The sequence below is a fragment of the Nerophis ophidion genome, linkage group LG06 (assembly GCF_033978795.1).
Source record: "Nerophis ophidion isolate RoL-2023_Sa linkage group LG06, RoL_Noph_v1.0, whole genome shotgun sequence".
Lineage (NCBI taxonomy): Eukaryota > Metazoa > Chordata > Actinopteri > Syngnathiformes > Syngnathidae > Nerophis > Nerophis ophidion.
Window position 1 is genome coordinate 34,785,520 of NC_084616.1, and position 21,084 is coordinate 34,806,603.

The 21,084-nt window shown below is 36.9% G+C and overlaps 1 protein-coding gene across 2 annotated transcripts in view; it reads left to right on the plus strand.

Moving 5' to 3' along the window:
- Positions 1 to 21,084, plus strand: part of cpne5a (copine Va) — a 266,519-nt gene that overhangs the window by 233,678 nt on the left and 11,757 nt on the right. For both annotated transcript variants that reach the window (XM_061903539.1, XM_061903540.1), the window contains 3 exons: positions 1,361 to 1,542; positions 7,162 to 7,289; positions 11,456 to 11,558. In XM_061903539.1, the coding sequence (XP_061759523.1) occupies positions 1,361 to 1,542; positions 7,162 to 7,289; positions 11,456 to 11,558 (413 nt within the window). The remainder of the gene's footprint in view (positions 1 to 1,360; positions 1,543 to 7,161; positions 7,290 to 11,455; positions 11,559 to 21,084) is intronic.

Sequence of the window (21,084 nt, forward strand, 5' to 3'; positions counted from 1 at the left end):
ACACGCTATAATGTGGTCATCTGTGTCGAATAAACCACAAACTACAAACAACAACTAAGCTTTTTGCTTCTTTTATAAAAAATTACATTAAAAATACAGTGTATTGGACCAACAATCACAATATTTATTATTAGGACTTAACATGTCGTTAGTTTATTTGAACAAAATTATATTTAGGCATAGCAACCACAAAGACAAGAGATCGCATTATGTCTCGTCCTTTCTTTACATTTAGTTCTGCCCTCAAACATTAACTGTACAGAAAATAATTAATTTAAACGCATCACAGAAAGTTTCTCAAACAAATCAAATGTTTAAACAAACATTTTACAAAGTGATCGCTGCAGACACAAGCTTTGTCCGTTTGTATTCCGCACTTTCGTTATTCCCTGACTTTGTTACCTTTTTTCAGGACTCTATGAGAGCTCTTTCCTATCTCTCTATTTTCAAATAGAGATTGAAACCCCGAAGAACAGGACAGCAATACGGCATTTTCTGCTCAAACTCTACACTCACTCTCACTCGCTTTAATCCTGCGCTCAAGCCGGTCGATCATTGTGTGACTTAAACCCTGAAGAAGAACAATGGACGTGACGTCATATGCAACCCAGCAATACTTTAGTGTAAATAATGCTTACATTTTCCCCCACAGTCACACTTTTATGCTGCATTCCATTTACCTCGGAAGTTGGAAGTCGGAGGGAGGAATGACGATATACCCGATTTGTGAGCATTCCAGTTACAATGTCAGAAATTGAGATGGCCACATCCACAAAAAATATTTGTGCGCTTCCCTTGTCTGAATATAAACAACTTATGGGAAAATATTCACTCTCTCTCCAACCTTCACACACAATGTATTGCGAGGAAACCCAAATGGTATTGCTCGCGATGTACAGTGTACATACAACTTGAAAAAAATGCAGTTTACGTCATAGTGACGTTACCATACATAAACAATACATTATATATGATTCATTCACTGCGACAAAAACAAATAGAAGTGCTAATAACGTATTTTACAAAATCATAGTTTCCATCCAGAGCAGCCATTGAAACAAACTAGGTGGTGGTGAGAATGCTCCGACTTTCCGAGTTGAAATTCCGATTATGAACTTGGAAATTCCGACTTCCCAGTACAAATGGAAAACACCAATACAACCAATGGTGCTTTCTGCCATGTATTCAATCCAATACTTGCATGCTCCCTAAATTATTCTTTAAAAAATCACAAAACTTGCTTATTGGTTCATTTCCATCATCACATTTAGTACGTGCATATTTTTCTTAAAGCATCTGTTAGTTTGTGCCCATTTTGAGGGCCTCGCATCAACGATTCTGACTTCTCCTGCTTTGACAGGAAATCCATCCCAGTCCACTTCCCTCCACTACATGAACCCGTACCAGATGAATGCCTACGCCATGGCCCTGAAGGCGGTGGGGGAGATCATCCAGGACTATGACAGCGATAAGATGTTCCCTGCTTTGGGATTTGGTGCTAAACTGCCCCCTGACGGGAGGGTCTCTCATGAGTTCCCTCTTGTGAGTCAACTCAGGTCTTCATTTGGTTTTCGCTCTCTTGTCATGTTTTGTTTACAACGTCTGATCCAAGAATCTGCACAAAACCAAGCATGTATTTGAGTGTTTCAAACATTTGTATACCCTCATCAACATGTATGTTCAGACAAGCACAGTTCTGTGTACTTTACACATGCAGTATTCATAAAGTGGAGTAAATTTAATTGATATTTTATAGTGTAAATTACTTTCTGCTAGGTTGACTGATTTTTGAATCAATTTGGCTTCTCTCAGCCAGCTAATGTGCTTTGGCTGCTGATTGTACAAGCTAATGAGAGGCTGTCTACAGGGCAACGTCTGCATCACTCCATGTTTCCATTAGAATCAACAAATTAAGATTCATCACACCATATAATTGAAGGCTCATTCTTTGCTCTTCCACTGCTGCAAGTTTCACTCCTGAGTGGAATATACATTATTTATGTGCACTTACATACTGTATTTGCATTTTTACCAAGTTTGACACAAAGTTTCTGGACAGGATAGAAAAACAAAAATATTGTCACAATTTATACATATTGGGGACTATAACTATGTACAGTCGTCCCTTCCCAATTTTGCGGTTTTACTCTATTGCAGTTTTTTTAATTATATATAAAAATATGGTAACACTTTAGTATGGGGAACATATTCACCATTAATTAGTTGCTTATTAACATGCAGATTAGTAACATATTAGCTCTTAATAGCCATTATTAAGTACTTATTAATGCCCTATTCTGCATTACCTTATTATACAACCAGTAAGACATTAACTAAGACACATCCCTCAATAACCTCAGAATTATTGCTTATTAGTAACCCTAATATCAATCAGTCAATCAATGTTTATTTATATAGCCCTAAATCACGAGTGTCTCAAAGGGCTGCACAAGCCACAACGACATCCGGGGTTCAGCGACCACATTAGGGCAAGGAAAAACTCACAACCCAGTGGGAAGTCAATGAGAATGACTATGACGAACTTTGGAGAGGACCGCGAATGTGGGTAACCCCCACAGAGACCGGATGCAATGGACGTCGAGTGGGTCTGACATAATATTGTGAAAGTCCAGTTCATAGTGGCTCTAACATAATAGTGAGAGTCCAGTCCATAGTGGATCTAACATAATAGTGAGAGTCCAGTCCAAAGTGGGGCCAGCAGGAGACCATCCCTATCAGAGACGGGTCAGCAGTTTATGTTCCTCTAGTGTCCAAATAACTCTAAATTCACTCTTTGTTATTTAGAATATGTTCCCCATACTAAAGTGTTACCAAAAAAAAAAAAAAATATATATATATATATATTACGGTTCTTCCAAGTTTTGTTTGACTTCAGCCTATAATAAGTCAAACATTTGCATATTCAAGCAAACCTTAGGAATCGTTGTCCTTAATTAAGCATTTTCAAGGTTTGGCTAAATGGACTTAAGATAACCAAGATAATGTAATGTGTTGAGTTGCAGATCATCATCATCGAACAAGTGTCAGTATTTTTCCAGATTAGTGGCTGTGTTTAAAGGGGATGAGGAATTTTGTCTTTTCCGAGTTATAAATGTTGTTACAATGTAAGGATACTAGTGTCAAACAGTATTCTGTAGTCTTTTTTTATTTTTTTGAAGCTTTGTTGGGATGGCACAGTGAGGTAGACATACCTATTTGGACATTACATAAAGTTATCAGCCAAAGGGGGAGGAGCTGTAAGACTGTGTTGCCCTCTGCCTGGAGTTTGTGTGTTTTTAATTCGTCACATTCAGTGACGTAAATGCTGGTAAAAGCAGCTTTTTTTATGTAGCGCGTTTGTCAATTGGAGAATGTGTAGTTGTATCTAATGTTTTGACCTGGGTGAATTTATACAATATTTATGAAGTTAATTTTTGACCTTGTCTGGAAAAAAATGAAAAAAATTAGCTGTGTGTTTTTCTTTTAAGATATATAATTAGCAGTGTACATTTTTAAAAGATTCATTCGAATACGTAAGTGTGGGGCGTGGTTGTATTTGCAATATGGGAACGCCACCACTGATGAACATCTTGCAGACCTATGCAGAAAGTAGGTTATATGACTTTGAAGCAAAATTTGCACACAATTGACACCAAATCCAATACATATTAATCTAGATTACAAGGGTTTTAAAATGTAAGTTAAAAACATCACTGGTCCCCTTAATATCTGTGTGTGTGAGTCTATATTACCGTACAGCATGTCATGTTTTCTATCATTATGTGTACTATGGTGTATTGGTTAACATGACTGTAACGGTGACTATATAGCTGCTGAGAGCTGATAGCTGAGAGCAGTCTTGTTAGCAGTAAGTGGCATTGACTATCAACGAGTCCTGCTATGTCTATCTGTTGTATGAGACTTAGACTTAGACAAACTTTAATGATCCACAAGGGAAATTGTTGTCAGTTACAATGATGGAAAGTGTAAGGATGGAAAGGACAATGCAGGTTTAAATCGACTAAATATAGCGATATAAAATATAACATATATACGTAATAGTTACATAATATATGTATAGTATATTATATAAACTGATATATTATATTATGTCTATTATATATACAATATATACCAATTACCATGTGCAATATTACAGTATATGTGACAGCTGCAGCATAAAATAGAGAATAAATCCAGCAGAAAATAGAAAATAGACATTAAAAACAAAGAGAAGAAGCTAGCATAGAAGGTGTCAGGTAATGGACAGATACCATCTATTGCTGTATGGCGAGTGATTATACAGCTGTATGGAGTCTTGTGACACTACTCATGTCAAATGCTCACAAATGTGAAGATATTATGTGGAGTTATTAATGAGGAAGGAGTTGAAGATGAAGTGCATCAAAAATTTGCTATGCCAAAAGTCTGTCAACTTGATTATCGCTGTAAAGATAGTGTCGGGTTGTTGGCATTATTTAACTTTATCCCGGAAACGGAAGTCCTGCTTGGTGACCATCATCTTTGATCGTCTTAATATATTGATAGAAAATAAGACTATTACTGCACTGTATTACACATAAGAAATACATAAAACCTAAAACTTTATAACTAGATTTAGGCTAACAACATGTAGAATATGTTGGTGATGTAAATAAAGAAGCCACGCTATGCAAAGCCCCTTATGGCAATCAACATGCAGTTATACACAAATTTACTACACTATAACAGTAAATATGTATGCATAGCTCATATGCATCAATAAAGGAAAAGGGAGCAGGCATGAAAATTTAAATTGTCCTGTAAAAAAGAGGAAAACAATAAAAAATATTTGACTTAATAATTTCAGCAATTTAACACCAAAAACCTGATTTACTAAGGTCTAAATACCTGGCGCTAAACAGTATGTGCAATCTATTAAGTAGCGATTTATAAACGTGTGCAATTGTAAAGTGGTGCAGTGTGCCTTATTTAAATGAGGATTGTGTGTGTACATCACCACGAAGACACTCTAATTTTTTTCACATTCATGTTATCATGCTCCTACCGGTGGTGTTTTGCTATGTTTTCAAACGAGCAGGAGATATCTTCTACTTTTTATGGGCATTTGCAAGCAATCCTGTGGTGAATCAACAATAAAACCACTTTTTTTTTTTGCATCTGAAGGTGCACTCATTGGAAAAAGGCTGCACGTATTCCTCTCAAGATGCTAAAAAAAATGCATACCTAAATATTTTTTTTTCATAGGAAATATTTCAATAATCCACAGGGTGATTCAAAAGGAATACGCCAAAATCATCACACATGTACCGTATTTTTCAGGCTATAAGTCGCAGTTTTTTTCATAGTTTTGCCGGATGCGACTTATACTCAGGAGTGACTTATGTGTGAAATTATTAAGGTGTTACCATAAAATATCAAATAATATTATTTAGCTCATTCACGGTATTCAGTACTAAAGCATTGCAATAGACTGAATAAATAGCCATTTGATACAGGAGTTATCCAAGTTGTATAGTGTTACAATTTCCCCGTTGTGGTCATGTAATATTTTCGCCGCTGTTCAATTGTAGGAAGACCACGAGTTTATTCACCCTCAAAATGGTGACTCCTCAACAGAAGGCGTTTTGTGTGCTTAAGTTTGCGAAAACAAATGCTATTGTCACGGTGCAGTGTGCTTTTAGAACAGAATTTGGCATTGAACCACCCCATTGTGAGAGCATTCAAGAGATGTTTTTATCAACAAGATGGGGCACTGGCCCTTTGGCATCTCGAGGTTTCGAACTTATCTGAATGGATTGGGACATCATAGGGCGCGTTTGGGAGGAATTCTCATATTGTCTTGGTGTTGTCCGTGCTGCCGGTAGTGGCCATATTGAGCACTGGTAAAGCATGAAATAAATCCTCGAAGTTATGTACAACATGTGTTCAAGCTAGGTTTTAAATTGTTTTTCATTTTTGAAATATCCAAGTATTATTTTGCCATATTCTTTTTGAATCACCCTGGTATATTTTATGTGAAAAAAATATGCGTCATCAAAAAAAATATTAAATGACACAAAAACGCATCCATTGAATTTGTCTTAATCAGTCCCTTAAGCCCTCTAGCAGCTACACAATTACAAAATGATGTTGCTGAATAGACAATGTCTCTAATACTTTTTATTTCTGACCGTCCAAAATGTTGACACACAGATGTAGGACAGAGGATCATTGTCTTTCCATCGTCTGGCTTTGCAAACTGTCAGTTTGCACATCCTTCCCGCACGTGCTAAATAAATCGCAAAATAGTGCTCGCAAAACAATATTGTATTGATGAATCACATTGTGCGTGCTAAATATTTCCATTTACAGCTTCAACTCCCATTATTGTGGGTGTTTTGATGATCAGCATACATTTTGTAAATCACGTAATTAATTATATTAATTAATTGCTGGATTCTAGAAAGAGGTTCTGCAGCTTCTTCCCTCAGGCCACAAGACTCTTGAATGCATTCTCCCCAAAAATGTATTAACTCGCTGGAATATAAAGAAAATATAACATACATCCATAAATGTGGATGCATATGCACAAGTGCAATATATTTATCTGTACAGTAATCTATTTATTTATATATACACCTTATTGCTCTTTTGTCCTGCACTACCTTGAGCTAAGGCAACAACATTTTGTTCATGTCTGTACTGCAAAGTTCAAATTTGAATGACAATAAAAGGAAGTCTAAGTCTAAGTCTCTAATGAAGACAGAGGCACAAAATGGATTGCACGCATTATTCTGCTCACTTAACAGACACAATCCACTTTGCACACTTTTGATGGAACAGCTTTGCATGTGCTATCAAGTTTGCACGTGTATTAATCCACGCAAACCTTTAGTAAATAAGGCACCATATGCATTAAAAAGATGGCAGTCACAGTATTATTTTTTCATAACTGTGTTTTTGAAACTATAAAAACAACACTAATTGTTGGTCAAGTGTGCTGTTTGAATCGGGCATATTTGGGACTACTTCTTCAAAAAGTAATACCATCGTTAATCGTACTGCATTTACATTATTTTTGCTTCTGTCAGCATAGAAAGTCAACGAGAACATCCCTGATGCTACTGTAATCATGTTGTTCTATTTGCGGTTCATCGTATTCTGTTTTTTTTTTACCAGAATGGCAACATCGAGAACCCCTACTGCAATGGCATGGAGGGGATTCTGGACGCTTACCATCAAAGCCTTAAGACGGTCCAGCTGTACGGACCCACCAACTTTGCTCCTGTTGTAAATCACGTGGCAAGGTAATTGCACAAACTATTGTCCCACGACTTGATTAGATGGATCATTTTGTTATTTCTCATTCAAAGTTTATCATTTGAGTCATCTCCACAAGGAGCAAAAGCGCAGGCATTGATTGATGGTTCCTGTTTGATGTTAGCGCAACAAATATCTCTGGGCAAAAACACGAAATTTACAGGGCAAGACGCTGCCTTCCTTGTCAAACTTGTGGTGCAGTGAAGGTGCTAAAATGGCGGATATTGGTAGATGACCACTTATGTGTTCACCCCGCCTTGCTTTAATGATCTTGCAAGTAAATAGCTTCATGCGATGGAGCTTGCCATGCTTAAATCACCTTTAACAACCATTACAAATGAACAGAATTACTTAAAATAACTTTTTTACAAATTGAGATGGAAATTATTACGTTTGCAATAACAAATGTGGTGTAATAAGGCTTACCATGAGACAAAAGCAGGGCAGGGAGGGCAGCACGGTGTAAAAGGGGTTAGTGCATCTGCCTCACAATACGAAGGTCCTGAATAGTCTTGGGTTATAACAATCCCGGGCTCGGGATCTTTCTGTGTGGAGTTTGCATGTTCTCCCCGTGACTGCGTGGGTTCACTTTGGGTACTCCGGCTTCCTCCCACTTCCAAAGACATGCACCTGGGGATAGGTTGATTGGCAACACTAAATTGGCCCTAGTGTGTGAATGTGAGTGTGAATGTTGTCTGTCTTTATGTGTTGGCCTGCGATGAGGTGGCAACTTGTCCAGGGTGTACACTACCTTCCGCCTGAATGCAGCTGAGATAGGCTCCATTCGACCCCCTGCGATCCCAAAAGGGACAAGCGGTAGAAAATGGTTGGGTGGATTAGACAAAAGCAAGCTGTGTTTATCAGAACAGTTAAGAGAAAATGTTTTACAGTCTTTCTTTCTCAAGATGACTCCTGCAGTTGCATGAAAATAAAAATGTCAAATATGAAAGGTGCCTGCAGACTTATTTGCGTCACAAACATATAAAGTAATATAAATAAAATGAAATGTTCTATGAATGGGTTGGCGTGAAAGCATTCTGAAACAAAATGTGTTCCTATTATTGTCATAGGTGAGCAATAAAAGTGATAATGCTGTGTAACCAAAGTTGCATATAAAGAGAGTATGGCCAACTAAACGAGGAGGTGCCGTGACCGCGACCAAGGTCGTGTGCAGCTGAGCCCGGATGAATGAATTTTTTTTTTTTGACAAAAAATAAATAAAATAAAAATGTCTATATATGGTTCTAAAAATTCTAAACAGCTCATAAATTTACAATAATTTACTCTCTCCCCAAACCTATCCATGACTGCGCAGACCTTCCTACCTTCAAAAGCGTTCAAAAAACACATCTCTTCAGTTCTGCTTTCAACCTGTGATTAGTGTGCTTTGTCTTGTAATGTCCAGTGTTATTGTATTTTACTATAGTGCTTTTACATTTCCGGTATTATGTATTATTACTTTGAACTGCTTTATATATACATTTTTATCCTTTAAAGTGTCTGAGTAGCCTGAAAAGCGCTATACAAAATAAAATGTATTATTATTATTATTGTTATTGTTAAAGCTTTTATTTCGTGAAAGCATACTTTTGTGGCATATTTGACACACTCTGCTGCTACATTCCTGCAGTATTTCGTGACCAGCAGGCACTCTAACGCGCACCCAACGGCGCAATAAATGTAAAAACAACCAAAAAATAACTTAATACCCTCATTTTGCCAAAATATGCATTAGCTTTGGACCAACAATCACTGAAAAATTGTGACTTGTGTGTGAAGTATGTCAACTGTGGTGGCTGCCTCCAATGTATTTGTAATCCCTGTATGTATCAATTATTGTGTATTATTCTAACTGATCTTTCTTTTTTGTAACATGCTAAGTGAATTAGTAAACATTCCTTGCCACTGTATGTTGTATAATTTTTATAAGATTTTTAGTTATCTATTATTACACCCAAAATTTGATGTAATTTTTCAATGTCCGTGTATTTGTGTTTGACTTTCTCTTCCACTGTTACCAAATTGCATTATTTTAATTTGACTGAGATTCAAACAAAGTCTGTTTTTGTCAAACCATCTCTTTAAGTTGTTCATTTCTTCAGCTTCTGTGTTCTCTCCTGAACAAAACGCAGACAATATGTTGTGTGTTTACCTCACACAAGACACTGTAATCGGTGGCTCTCCAGTGTCGATGGTGAACCTTCACTTCCCATACTGGTCTTCTTTCCGGGTTGAGGGTAAAGCGATGTAAAAGTTTTCCACAATTCTTCCATGTGTGGAGCAGCCCCGTGCTGCACAACAGAGCATTTATACGTGTAAATAAAGTAACGAGGACGCGCCTCAAACACATAGCATCTTTTGACGAGTTATTGAGGAGATTGCCTGAAAACGAGTTGGCCTTACTCTCTCTATAAACAACTCTGTGTATCTAAAATACCTTTGTCATTATTTTACATTGAAATTGACATTGAAAAAGTACGGATGAAAATATGTTGGAAATCTTTTACTCGTATCACTTGTACTCGTAAAAGTGATACCAGTGTTTAACATAAAAAAAGTTATGTAAATGTATACACAAATGCAGTACAAACAGTTGTTTGGAAAAAAACATATTGATGTCAACTATAAAATAACAAGGCTGTATTGATATGTATTGTTCTACTTAAGTATAGCGCAAACAAATACACTGACACACTAGATACTAACTGCTTTTCTGACCCTCCCCCCAGACGACCAATTGGGTGGGATGGATTATCCTGGCAAAGAAGAAATGCTCACTAACACAGATTTTGACAGATTTGTGAACATTATCTGAGAGGTTTATGTCTGTTGTGTATATCGTAAACGTTTTAGATCTTTGAGTTCAACAAAAGTGTTGCTTTTATATTGTTTGTTTAGTAGGAAAACCCACGATGGCAGGGTAGTAATCTGTCTATAATGTAAATAAATAAATGATAAATGGGTTGTACTTGTATAGCGCTTTTCTACCTTCAAGGTACTCAAAGCGCTTTGACACTACTTCCACATTTACCCATTCACACACTGATGGAGGGAGCTGCCATGCGAGGCGCCAACCAGCACCCATCAGGAGCAAGGGTGAAGTGTCTTGCTCAGGACACAACGGACGTGACGAGGTTGGTACTAGGTGGGAATTGAACCAGGGACGCTCGGGTTGCGCACGGCCGCTCTCCCCACTGCGCCACGCCGTTCCTGTAGAGGCACACTTGTGCAACAATCATGCTGTCTCATCAGCTTTTTGATATCCCACACCTGTGGACAAATGGATGCAAGCAGATTTTTCAACAGTATAAGAGAGACATTTTGATGACATAAAAAAGTGATACATCTTTGAATCCAGCTCATGAAAAATGCAACAGAAGTGTTGAGTATAAAATAAGTATTGCAGTGTAATGTTCATTAAACGACTTAATTTTTTATACAAATCACGCTATCTTTCTGCCTTTGGATGCGAATCCCTGAGTCCCATGCATGCACACAGTGCACAAATAACTGCTGGGCTTTAGAGTTCTCTGTTAATGTGCCGTAGGAGACATGAGTCGTGTTGTTATATCGGATATGAGGACGGTCAAAAGTCTTTAAATCTCCTAAACATCACTCTTGTTGCTGTCACAATATTCATTAAAATGTCAACCACTCGCTGTCAAATTTCCTAAACTGGAAGGAAAGTGAGGGCTCCCCTTTGACCTGCCATTGGATCACCCAATGATTCCTTCCATCCATTATCGATATGCTCACGTTGGGTGTTAGGCAATCGAAGAGATTGGGAGAGAGGATAAGACTGCACTTTATGCATAAACAATTGAATACATTATTCATAAAGGAGCCAGCGTCAGCCAATTGGAAGTAGGCCACACTTGCTGTGTGGTGCCTCTGATGGCATCTGTAATAATGTCTGGAAAGACCTTGGAGACATGAGGAGCTACAATACAACATATTTTATTTATTTACATTCTATAATAAACCTGTGTGCATGTTGAATGAGTGTAAAGGGAATTTATGATTGCAAAAAGCATGTACAGAACTGTGGAACTAGTTAGAACGGCATTGCTGCACATCACATTTCTAAATGTATTTCCTTGTCTGCATATGTTGGCTATGTTCCACTTGGCCTCATGGGTTCTCTTTTTCTCAGGTACGCAGCAGCAGTGCAGGATGGATCTCAGTACTTTGTCCTGCTCATCATTACTGATGGCGTCATTTCGGACATGGCTCAGACCAAGGAGGCCATAGTGAATGTAAGTGCTGTCCTCATACCAGCTGCAGGAGAGTGTTTTTTTTTTCTTCTACTTTGCAGTTTAGTTCAGGCAGATTTGAGCATTTCTGGGATCTTACGCCTTTATTTTCCTGCAACTGCATATTCCATTTGGAAGGTGTGTTCTCTCTTGTTTAGACTTCTGGGAGCCTGAGGTGTTTTGGAGCTTTACCGTCAAGTCTGCTTGGCTGGCTCTTAAATTCACTTTGTTAGAGGCTGGAGCTTGCCATTGTATTCTTATAATCAGCTTCTTGATTATATATATTGTGGGGAATGCTTATATTTTTGAGTGTTCTTTCTTTATCCATAGTCATGTTTAAAGCAACTAATATTTTCCCTTGTGTACACTTTGTGTTTTTTCCTTATGTTTGTTAGTAAACTCTGTGTTTCACCTTGAAAGCGCTGGAATGTCTATTGGGAGTATAATGTACTCCCTTTTTGGGGAGGAGCCCTTATCAGTTTAGAACAATAAGGCTGTATTTATTTTTGGGCGAGAAGGGGCTGTTTTCGTACTGAATACGCTGACTCTTTCCATTTGATTTTTAGACCGCTTCTTGATGCTGATATTACAGCATTGTGAGGGCTGGTCTGCTAAAGCTTTAATAAAAGTTGATAATATTGCTGTTCCGTCTTGGTGGTCCTTGTTACTCAATATATGATTTATTTCCTGAGAGGAAGACTGTTCGGACGCAACAATATATATATATATATATATATATATATATATATATATATATATATATATTCAGTAAAGCACCAGAACTCCACCACATCAGCAACGCTATTTTAGATCGGGACCAAACATTTCAATGTACCCATGTACTGCATATGCTTTAGTTTCAGTTTCTGTTTATCTTAACCATGCATACAATACATGCTCTTATTGTATTCTTGTCTAAAGTTGAAAAAATAATTGTGTAAAACATCGTTAACACATTTTTTAATACAGTGACAAAACTAAAGAATATACAGTATATAGAAATACATTTAAAACCTGAATTTACATATTTTTTTATCAAGACAGATTAAAAGCAACTCCAGTATCAGTGAGACAGTCTACAAATATGCAAAACTAGGAAGGAAAGAAGAAGAAACATAGTTCAAAAGGAGGTAAGGTGCAACGTATGTTCTGAATATGTTGTTGAAATATTATATTATATACATATATACAGAAGCATTCAGACTGTGGGTGGAAAGTATAAATTGCTCTCAGAGAGGTGCTAAACTATAACATCAGTGCCTATGAGAGTTCACTGTGGTTATGGCTTTAGGGGGAAAAAAACTATTCTTGAGTCGATTTGTCTTAGACCTGATGACCCTGTTGTGCCTTCCTGCCTTCAGCAGTTCAAACAGGTGAAAGCCAGGGTGGGAGCTGTCCTTGATAATGGTGGTTGCTTTGCCGAGCCAGCGGGAGGTGGAAATGTTCACCGCAATTTGAACCAATTAATTCAATTGATAGAGATCGATATTTAATCTTTGAAAAATGGAGGCAACATGGGGTGGACTGCTTGGCTCCAAACATCACTGTTGATTTAATTGCATCCAGTTTGCTTTCTCAAGAAGTAAATGTCAGCTAAGACTTCCAATCCATACAGACCTCTCTACTGACACCACTGGACAGCATTAGTATTATGTTCTACTTATTTTACGAAACAGGAGTTTAGAACACTCACAAAGAGAAAGTTACTGTAATTGCATTACTTTTGTGGTGCGTTGGTCTGTACACTGTCCTTGGTGCTTGCTATAAAGTCAACTACTGTAGCTTGTATGGGTCTAGGTCACAGGGGACATTGGAACCTTCTAGCTGGGAAATTAATTCCAAATATTTGTGAGCGCTCATTAAATAGTTGAATTATAGTAATAAACATATTCACACACTGGTGACATTAAACGATCAGTGTTTTGCTGAAGAATCCAAACAACTTCACCCTCTGCCGTATGATGCTACAGAAGACCCAGAGGCAGTCATCTTCAAGCGTGTGGGCGGCCTCACTTTGACCCCCAGCAGACTGGGTTTAAAGGGAATTTGCGACTGTTAATCAAATTTTTCGAACAGCCACACCTTCCTTTTAAGATCTTGTCTGCTGCTCTGCACTGCTCGGCCCTAACCTGCTCAGCTTCTCCTCCTGCTGCTCACAGAGCGGACTGCTTACTGACCTCTTTAACCCTTCACCTGCAGGAATGAATCAATTCCAAATCATGCCTGTGCACGTGCGTGTGTGTGTGCGTGTGTGTGTGTGTGTGTGTGTGTGAGGGTGTGTGTGAGAGAGAGAGCAATCTTTGCATGTTTGATATCGTATTTCTCACACTCCAAGTAGCATGATTGCAGATATGAAAGAGTCATATCTGATGGTAATTTATTGCTCCCGGGGAAAACTGCAATATTTACTCAGATTTCCCTCCCCTCCCGCTCCCCCCACCCCAATGACTAATATATTCACATATCTATCAAGAAAGCCCACAGGGTTTAATTCAAGTATCTGCCTTTGATGTTTTGGCTTCAGTTTTGAAATTTAGCTCCAAAGTTTATAAGATGTCCTTCTGGGCCAAAGGGGGTGCACACAGAATGAATGTGGACCCATGTGGCACATTACATAAGTGACACTGTCAGATTATAGTCTCTTTTTTTATTTTATTTTATTTTATTTTATTTTTTTTTAGTCTCGATGGTATCCTGACACGAATACCATAAATATTGAAAAAAACTCAAGTTAAACTGAAGGTCAGAGTTATGGCTCATTTGTTAATTCTGAACATTTAAATGTGTATGTCTGATCACAAATAACTTATATATTACATTATAATCCATTTTAAATTGAGGCTCTCACATGTGAAGATTTAAGAGCAAGCATTTCAGACAAGTAAAACTTTTGTTTTATTTATTTATTTGTTTTATTTTTTCAATATTTTTTTTCTTGGTGTACACAATTTTCACTCTGTGTGCAATATGGGTGTCAAGGTAATGGGTTTGTTTGAATATGTATACATAGTGTTCTTGTTTGTACATATGTGCATACAGATATTATTTATTACACTTTATTTCATTGTTTCATGTTTATATATTTGTCTATAAATGTCTGTTTGTATATGTGTATATATATATATATATATATATATATATATATATATATATATATAGGTGTATATGTGTATGTATGTATGTATATATATATATATATATATACATATATACATATATATATACATATATATATATATATATATACTGTATATGTATATATATATATACATATATATATATATATATATATATATATATATATATATATATATATATATATATATATGTATATATAACTATACATATAAATGGTAAATGGTTGTACTTGTATAGCACTTTTGTACCCCTTTTTAAGGAGCCTAAAGTGCTTTGACAGTATTTCCCCATTCACCCATTCACACACATTCACACGCTGATGGCCTGAGCTGCCATGCAAGGCGCTAACCAGGTCCCAATAGGAGCAAGGGTGAAGTGTCTTGCTCAAGGACACGATGGACGTGACTAGGATGGTAGAGGTTGGGGATTGAACCAGTAACCCTCAGATTGCTGGCACGGCCACTCTCCCAATTTCGCCACGCCGTCCCCGTATATATATATATATATATACAGTATATATATATGTGTGTATATATATATATATATATATATATATATATATATATATATTTTAGGGGTGTGGGAAAAAATCGATTCGAATACGTTGTGCAATTCAGAATCGATTCTCTTTTTTTTTTTAAATCGATTTCCTCCCACCTCCAAAGACATGCACCTGGGGATAGGTTGATTAGAAACACTAAATTGGCCCTAGTGTGTGAATGTGAGTGTGAATGTTGTCTGTCTGTGTGGTGACTTGTCCAGGGTGTACCCCGCCTTCCGCCCAATTGTAGCTGAGATAGGCACCAGCGCCCCCCGCAACCCCAAAGGGAATAAGCAGTAGTAAATGGATGGATGGGTGGATTTTTTTATTTATTATTATTATTTTTTTTAATCAATCCAAGAAACCACTACACAGCAATACCATAACAATGCAATCCAATTCCAAAACCAAACCTGACCCAGCAATAAACAGAGCAATTGACAGGAGACACAAACACGACACAGAACAAACCAAAAGTAGTGAAACAAAAATTATTTTTATCAATAACAGTATCAATATTAGTTATAATTTCAGCATAGCAGTGATTAAAAATCCCTCATTGACATTTTCATTAGAAATGTATAAAAATAAAAATAAAAAAAGAACTATAGTGTCACAGTGGCTTACACTTGCATCGCATCTCATAAGCTTGACAACACACTGTGTCCAATGATTTCACAAAGATAAAATATGTCATATTTTTGGTTCGTTTAATAGTTAAATCAAATTTACACCATTACAATCTGTATATAACATTGTCCTTTATAATTATCAAAGCTTTTTTTTTTTAAATCTACTACTCTGCTAGCATGTCAGCAGACTGGGTAGATCATGCTAAAATCCTATGTATTGAATGAATACAGAATCGTTTTGAATCTGAAAAATATCGTTTTTGAATCGAAAATCGTGTTGAATCGAAAAAAAATGATATATTATCGAATCGCGGCCCAAGAATCGATATTGAATCGAATCGTGGGACACCCAAAGATTTGCAGCCCTAATATATATGTATATACATATATACACATATGTATATATATCCCAGGTTACTGTGGTTTTTCCGTTAAACAGTGCTCAATACCGGAGTAGAGTGGAACATTTTTTGAGTTTGAGTTTGAGTTTGAGTTTATTTCGAACATGCAAACATACAACATGATACATCAAAATTTCCAGTTTCTCTTTTCAACATGTTCGAAAAGGAGTAGGAAGAAGCAGAGCTTATTTAGTTCAAGGAAAAACACGGAGGCTATTTCCAGGGATGAAATAGCCTCCATGTTTTTTCCCTGACCTAAGGAATATATATATATATATATATATATATATATATATGTATATATATATATATATATATATATATATACAGTATATATATATATATATATATATATATATATATATATATATATTTATATATATATATATATATATATATATATATATATATATTTATATATATGTTTACACACAATTCATATTTTGTGTAATATTTAAAATACAAATACAGTTTGAATAACAGCTTGAAAGTTTATTTTTTCACAACATATAGAAATAGCACACATTCCATCATTAAGAAAATCAGTAAAATTCTGTAACATTCTTAAATTCATGCTTGAATATATATGCTTAAAATAACTATTGCACTTCTCCTGATATATAAGATGCCACACATGAATAATTAAACAGCACATTCATTCTTATGAGATACACAGAACATACAATTTAAGTTTACATTTATATTGCAAAAGGAATGATATTATATCACATATCCCAGTGTCAATGAGAGACATTCTACTGTACGTACAACAAAAGCCGGGTAGGAAAGGCTGCAGGCTCCATAATTTAGCTCCATATGCTTTGTAAGAATCCGATGTAGCATATAAGTACCTTCTGTTGACGAGCAATCAAGTAGAATGTATGTATCTGGTGTCAGAGCCAGAGGTCGCTATACAGTCGAGTCTCATTGAGGGAAATATATGTATAGGAATGGAAGGAGGATACAAACAGAGGAGGGATGTCCCCAGATGTTTACTTCTCTATGTAACAAACCTCCCCCCAAGGGAGTTTTTTTTTCCAGGAACGCTGACCTACTTTTATAAATGTGAATGTATTTCTACCATAAGTGTGTATCATCATTTCACGCTGGTGCTGAGTGGACTAAGTACATGTTGTTAAGTAACATGTGGTGCACTGATAAAAAATATAAAAAAAACACCCATACGGCCCTACATTTCGGGAAAAAAAACTAAATAATGATTCAATATGCCAAAAGCTAAGTTAAGGTTCGATGTAAAAAAGTTCAAATGGTTGGCGCAAACAAAACATTTGCCTCATTAAACGGTTACGAAAGCCAAAGGGAAACATTGTGCTTTGGTCTTGTTTTATTCAGCTGGAACTGTGGCTTAAAAAAGATGAAGGGACTGATGAACAAATAAAAACCTTGAGGAAATATACTAATAAATAAATAATAATAATTATACATGCAATGTACAGTATCTTGCAAAAGTGAGTTTACCAAAGTCATTTTAGCAAACCTTTTTTTTTTTTTTTTTTTTACAAATCTCAAAACAGCCTGAGTGCATCTGTATTTGCAGTGCTTCACTTTTTCCACATTTTGTTATGTTACAGCCTTATTCCAAAATGGAATACAGTCTTTTTTTTTTAAAGATTATACAGACAATAGCCCATAATGATAATGTGAAAAAGTTTTTTTTGTCTTGTTTTTAAAAAAATGCACATTTCTTAAAACTAAAAACCTAAAAAAAAAATCACATCCATCCATCCATTCATTTTCTTCCGCTTGTCCCTTTTTGGGTCGCGGGCAGGGGGGGGGGGGGGGGTGTCACTGGAGCCTATCTCAGCTGCATTCGAGAGGAAGGCGGGGTACACCCTGGACAAGTCGCCACTTCATCGCAGGGCCAACACAGATAGATAGACAACATTCACACTCACATTCACAAACTAGGGCCAATTTAGTGTTGCCAATCAACCCATCCCCATATATTTAGATATTCACAGTCTTTGCTCCATACTTTGTTGATGTACCTTTGGCAGAAATTACAGTCTCAAGTCTTTTTGAATACAATGTCACAAGCTTGGCTCACCTATCTTTGGGCAGTTTCACCCATTCCTGTTTGCAGCACCTCTAAAGCTCCATCAGGTTGGATGGGAAGTGTTGGTTTTCGTCCAGGCTTTCTCTGTACATTGCTGCATTCATTTTAGTCTAGTCAGGGAGGTGACTAAGAACCTGATGGTCATTCTGTCAGAGCTACAGCATTCCTCTTTGGAGAGAGGAGAACCTTCCAGAAGGACAACCATCTCTGCAGCAATCCACCAATCAGGCCTGTATGGTATAGTGACCAGAATGAAGGCCTTTCTTAGTAGAACGTTTGCTAACATGCACCGGAAAGACTCTCAGACTATAAGAAACACAGTTCTACAGTGTGATGAGAAAAAATGTAACTCTTTGGCGTGAATGCCAGGTATCACAATTGGAGGAAACCAGGCACCGCTCATCATTAGGCCAATATCATCCCTACAATGAAGCATGGTGGTGGCACCATCATGCTGTGGGGATGGTTTTAAGTGGAAGAAACTGGAAGACTAGTCAGGATAGAGGGAACAATGAATGTCGCAATGTACAGAAACATCCTGGGTGGAAATCAATAGATAGGCAAGCCAAGCTTGGGGCACCATATTCAAAAAGACAAAATTATATAGCAAAGGCAGTGAATTCTTTTGTACATGTTTTTTATTTTTAGTACATTTGTAAATTGTTTTGATAAAAACCTATTCGCATTGTCATTTTACGGTATTGTGTGTATTACATTTTTGGAATAAAGCTGTAACAGAAAAATGTGTGAAAAAGTGAAACGCTGTAAATTCTTTCCATTCTGTAAATACTTTCCAGGATTATATCTCTTACATGAGCAAAGTACAGTCACACACAAATGGTGTGAGAAACGATTGAAAGAGAGAATCTTTCGTCTGATAACAAATTTGTCATAAGCCAACATTTTAAAAAAATTAAACATGTCGTTTTGTTTTTTTATGGTGTTTGTTTTTTGTATTTAAATGTATAATTAATAATTCTCCTATATTAAAAAACTTCTTACAATATGCATTTTTTATGATGTCTAAAAAATTAGGTCAGCACCTCCCAGAGTGCACCATTAGCATGTTTCTCTCTTGTTTTCATGTGTTTTGCCCTATTTTTGTGTCCAATGACCACAACATGTGCTCATTGTTGGATGAATTCAAGTCTATCCTATCCTGTCCTGTCCTGTCCTTGTTCTGTCCTGTCCTATCGTATCCTAAAACAGTCATTTAAATTGAGCGCTTTGCATCACTTTTGGACTTGTTAACAATTATGCACACAGACTTAGTAGATCACATGCAATACACCAAGGCATATTGCTCACAATTGTATGCTTTGCACACACTATTTAGCACTTGTTATTTGGATGTTGTAGAACAGGCCCTTGGTCAGTGTATAGAAGTATAGATTCACTGTTCTCTAAAAGTGACTCAGGACAGAGTCATTTTTGTTTAAATAGCAGGCAACACAACTCCCAACTCAGAGGCTATTTCTTCCCTACAAGCCTGTTTCGCAGGTTTTCCTGCTCTTCAGGGAAACCTGCGAAACAGACTTGTAGGGATGGAATTGCCTATGTGTTTTATCCTAACCTTACACATATTCCGTTCTAGCCCGGTATTGAGCACTGTATAACAGATAAACCAAAGAAACCTCGACTATAACATTATTTTGCATGGATTATGTTTTCTAGACTATCCTCAAGCCGCTTTCTAAACATCTCTTCGGGATGCGCCGTTTTGCGGACGGTCTCATTTCCGTGCCCCCACTTCTACTGCGTCTTCTTCCCGTCATCCATGCTGTAGTTTTTAGCGCTTTGATCTTGAGTCTTCTGACAGATATAAGTTAGAACTATGTGCTACTTTGTATTAGAAATGGCAGCAGAAGAGGATACATGTGCTTGTACGAGCCAGTCTGCCCCACAAAGAGGACTACAATGGCGGAATTGTGCAAAATTTGTCAGGTTAAACTCCTGTTTACGGAGATATCCGCTGACGTTCCAATTGGGACAAACTTTACAAACGTCTCTTTTTAAGGCCGTATGAAGGAGGGGAACATTGTTTTAGAAATATTTCTGCCATGCTTTCATGGTTTGATTTAAAATTTTCGGGAATTATGCTGATCCTAAATACACAAAAAAAGGGGACCATTAGGTAACAAAAGTAGTAGGTCCCCTTTAAGTCATGACACATGGGGATATCGTGTCCGCCCTGAGATCAGTAGGTCATGAGTTCAGACCCCGGCTGAGTCACACCAAAGACTATAACAATGGAACCCATTAGTTCCCTGCTTGGCACTCAGCATCAAGGGTTGGAATTGGGGGTTAAATTACCAAACCTTGTTCGCAACCTCCCAGGTTAAGGACAAGGGGGATGGGTCGAATGCAGAGGTTAATTCTATCGCACCTAGTGCGTGTGTGACAATCATCGGTACTTTAACTTTGAACTTTAACTTTGAGAAGATGTACTGTAATTGTAATGAACATGGTTGTTGAAATGATGCATATCCCAGTATGCATTTCCTCATTCTCTTTACATATATGAGCTGAATTGTAAAAAGTATGTTACCTTTCACCAGACTCATGTTTCAGGTTAGAAAAGCAGCATAGGAAAAGTGCACGGTTAAATGCAGTTCTGGTTTAATGTTGTAATAGTGTTCACACTCCCTATTACTAAATAATGTATTCTCTGTCAGGCCCTGGACAATTGAGACTAACTGCACCATAATGTGTGTGTGAAACACTGCCATGAAACTTTTAA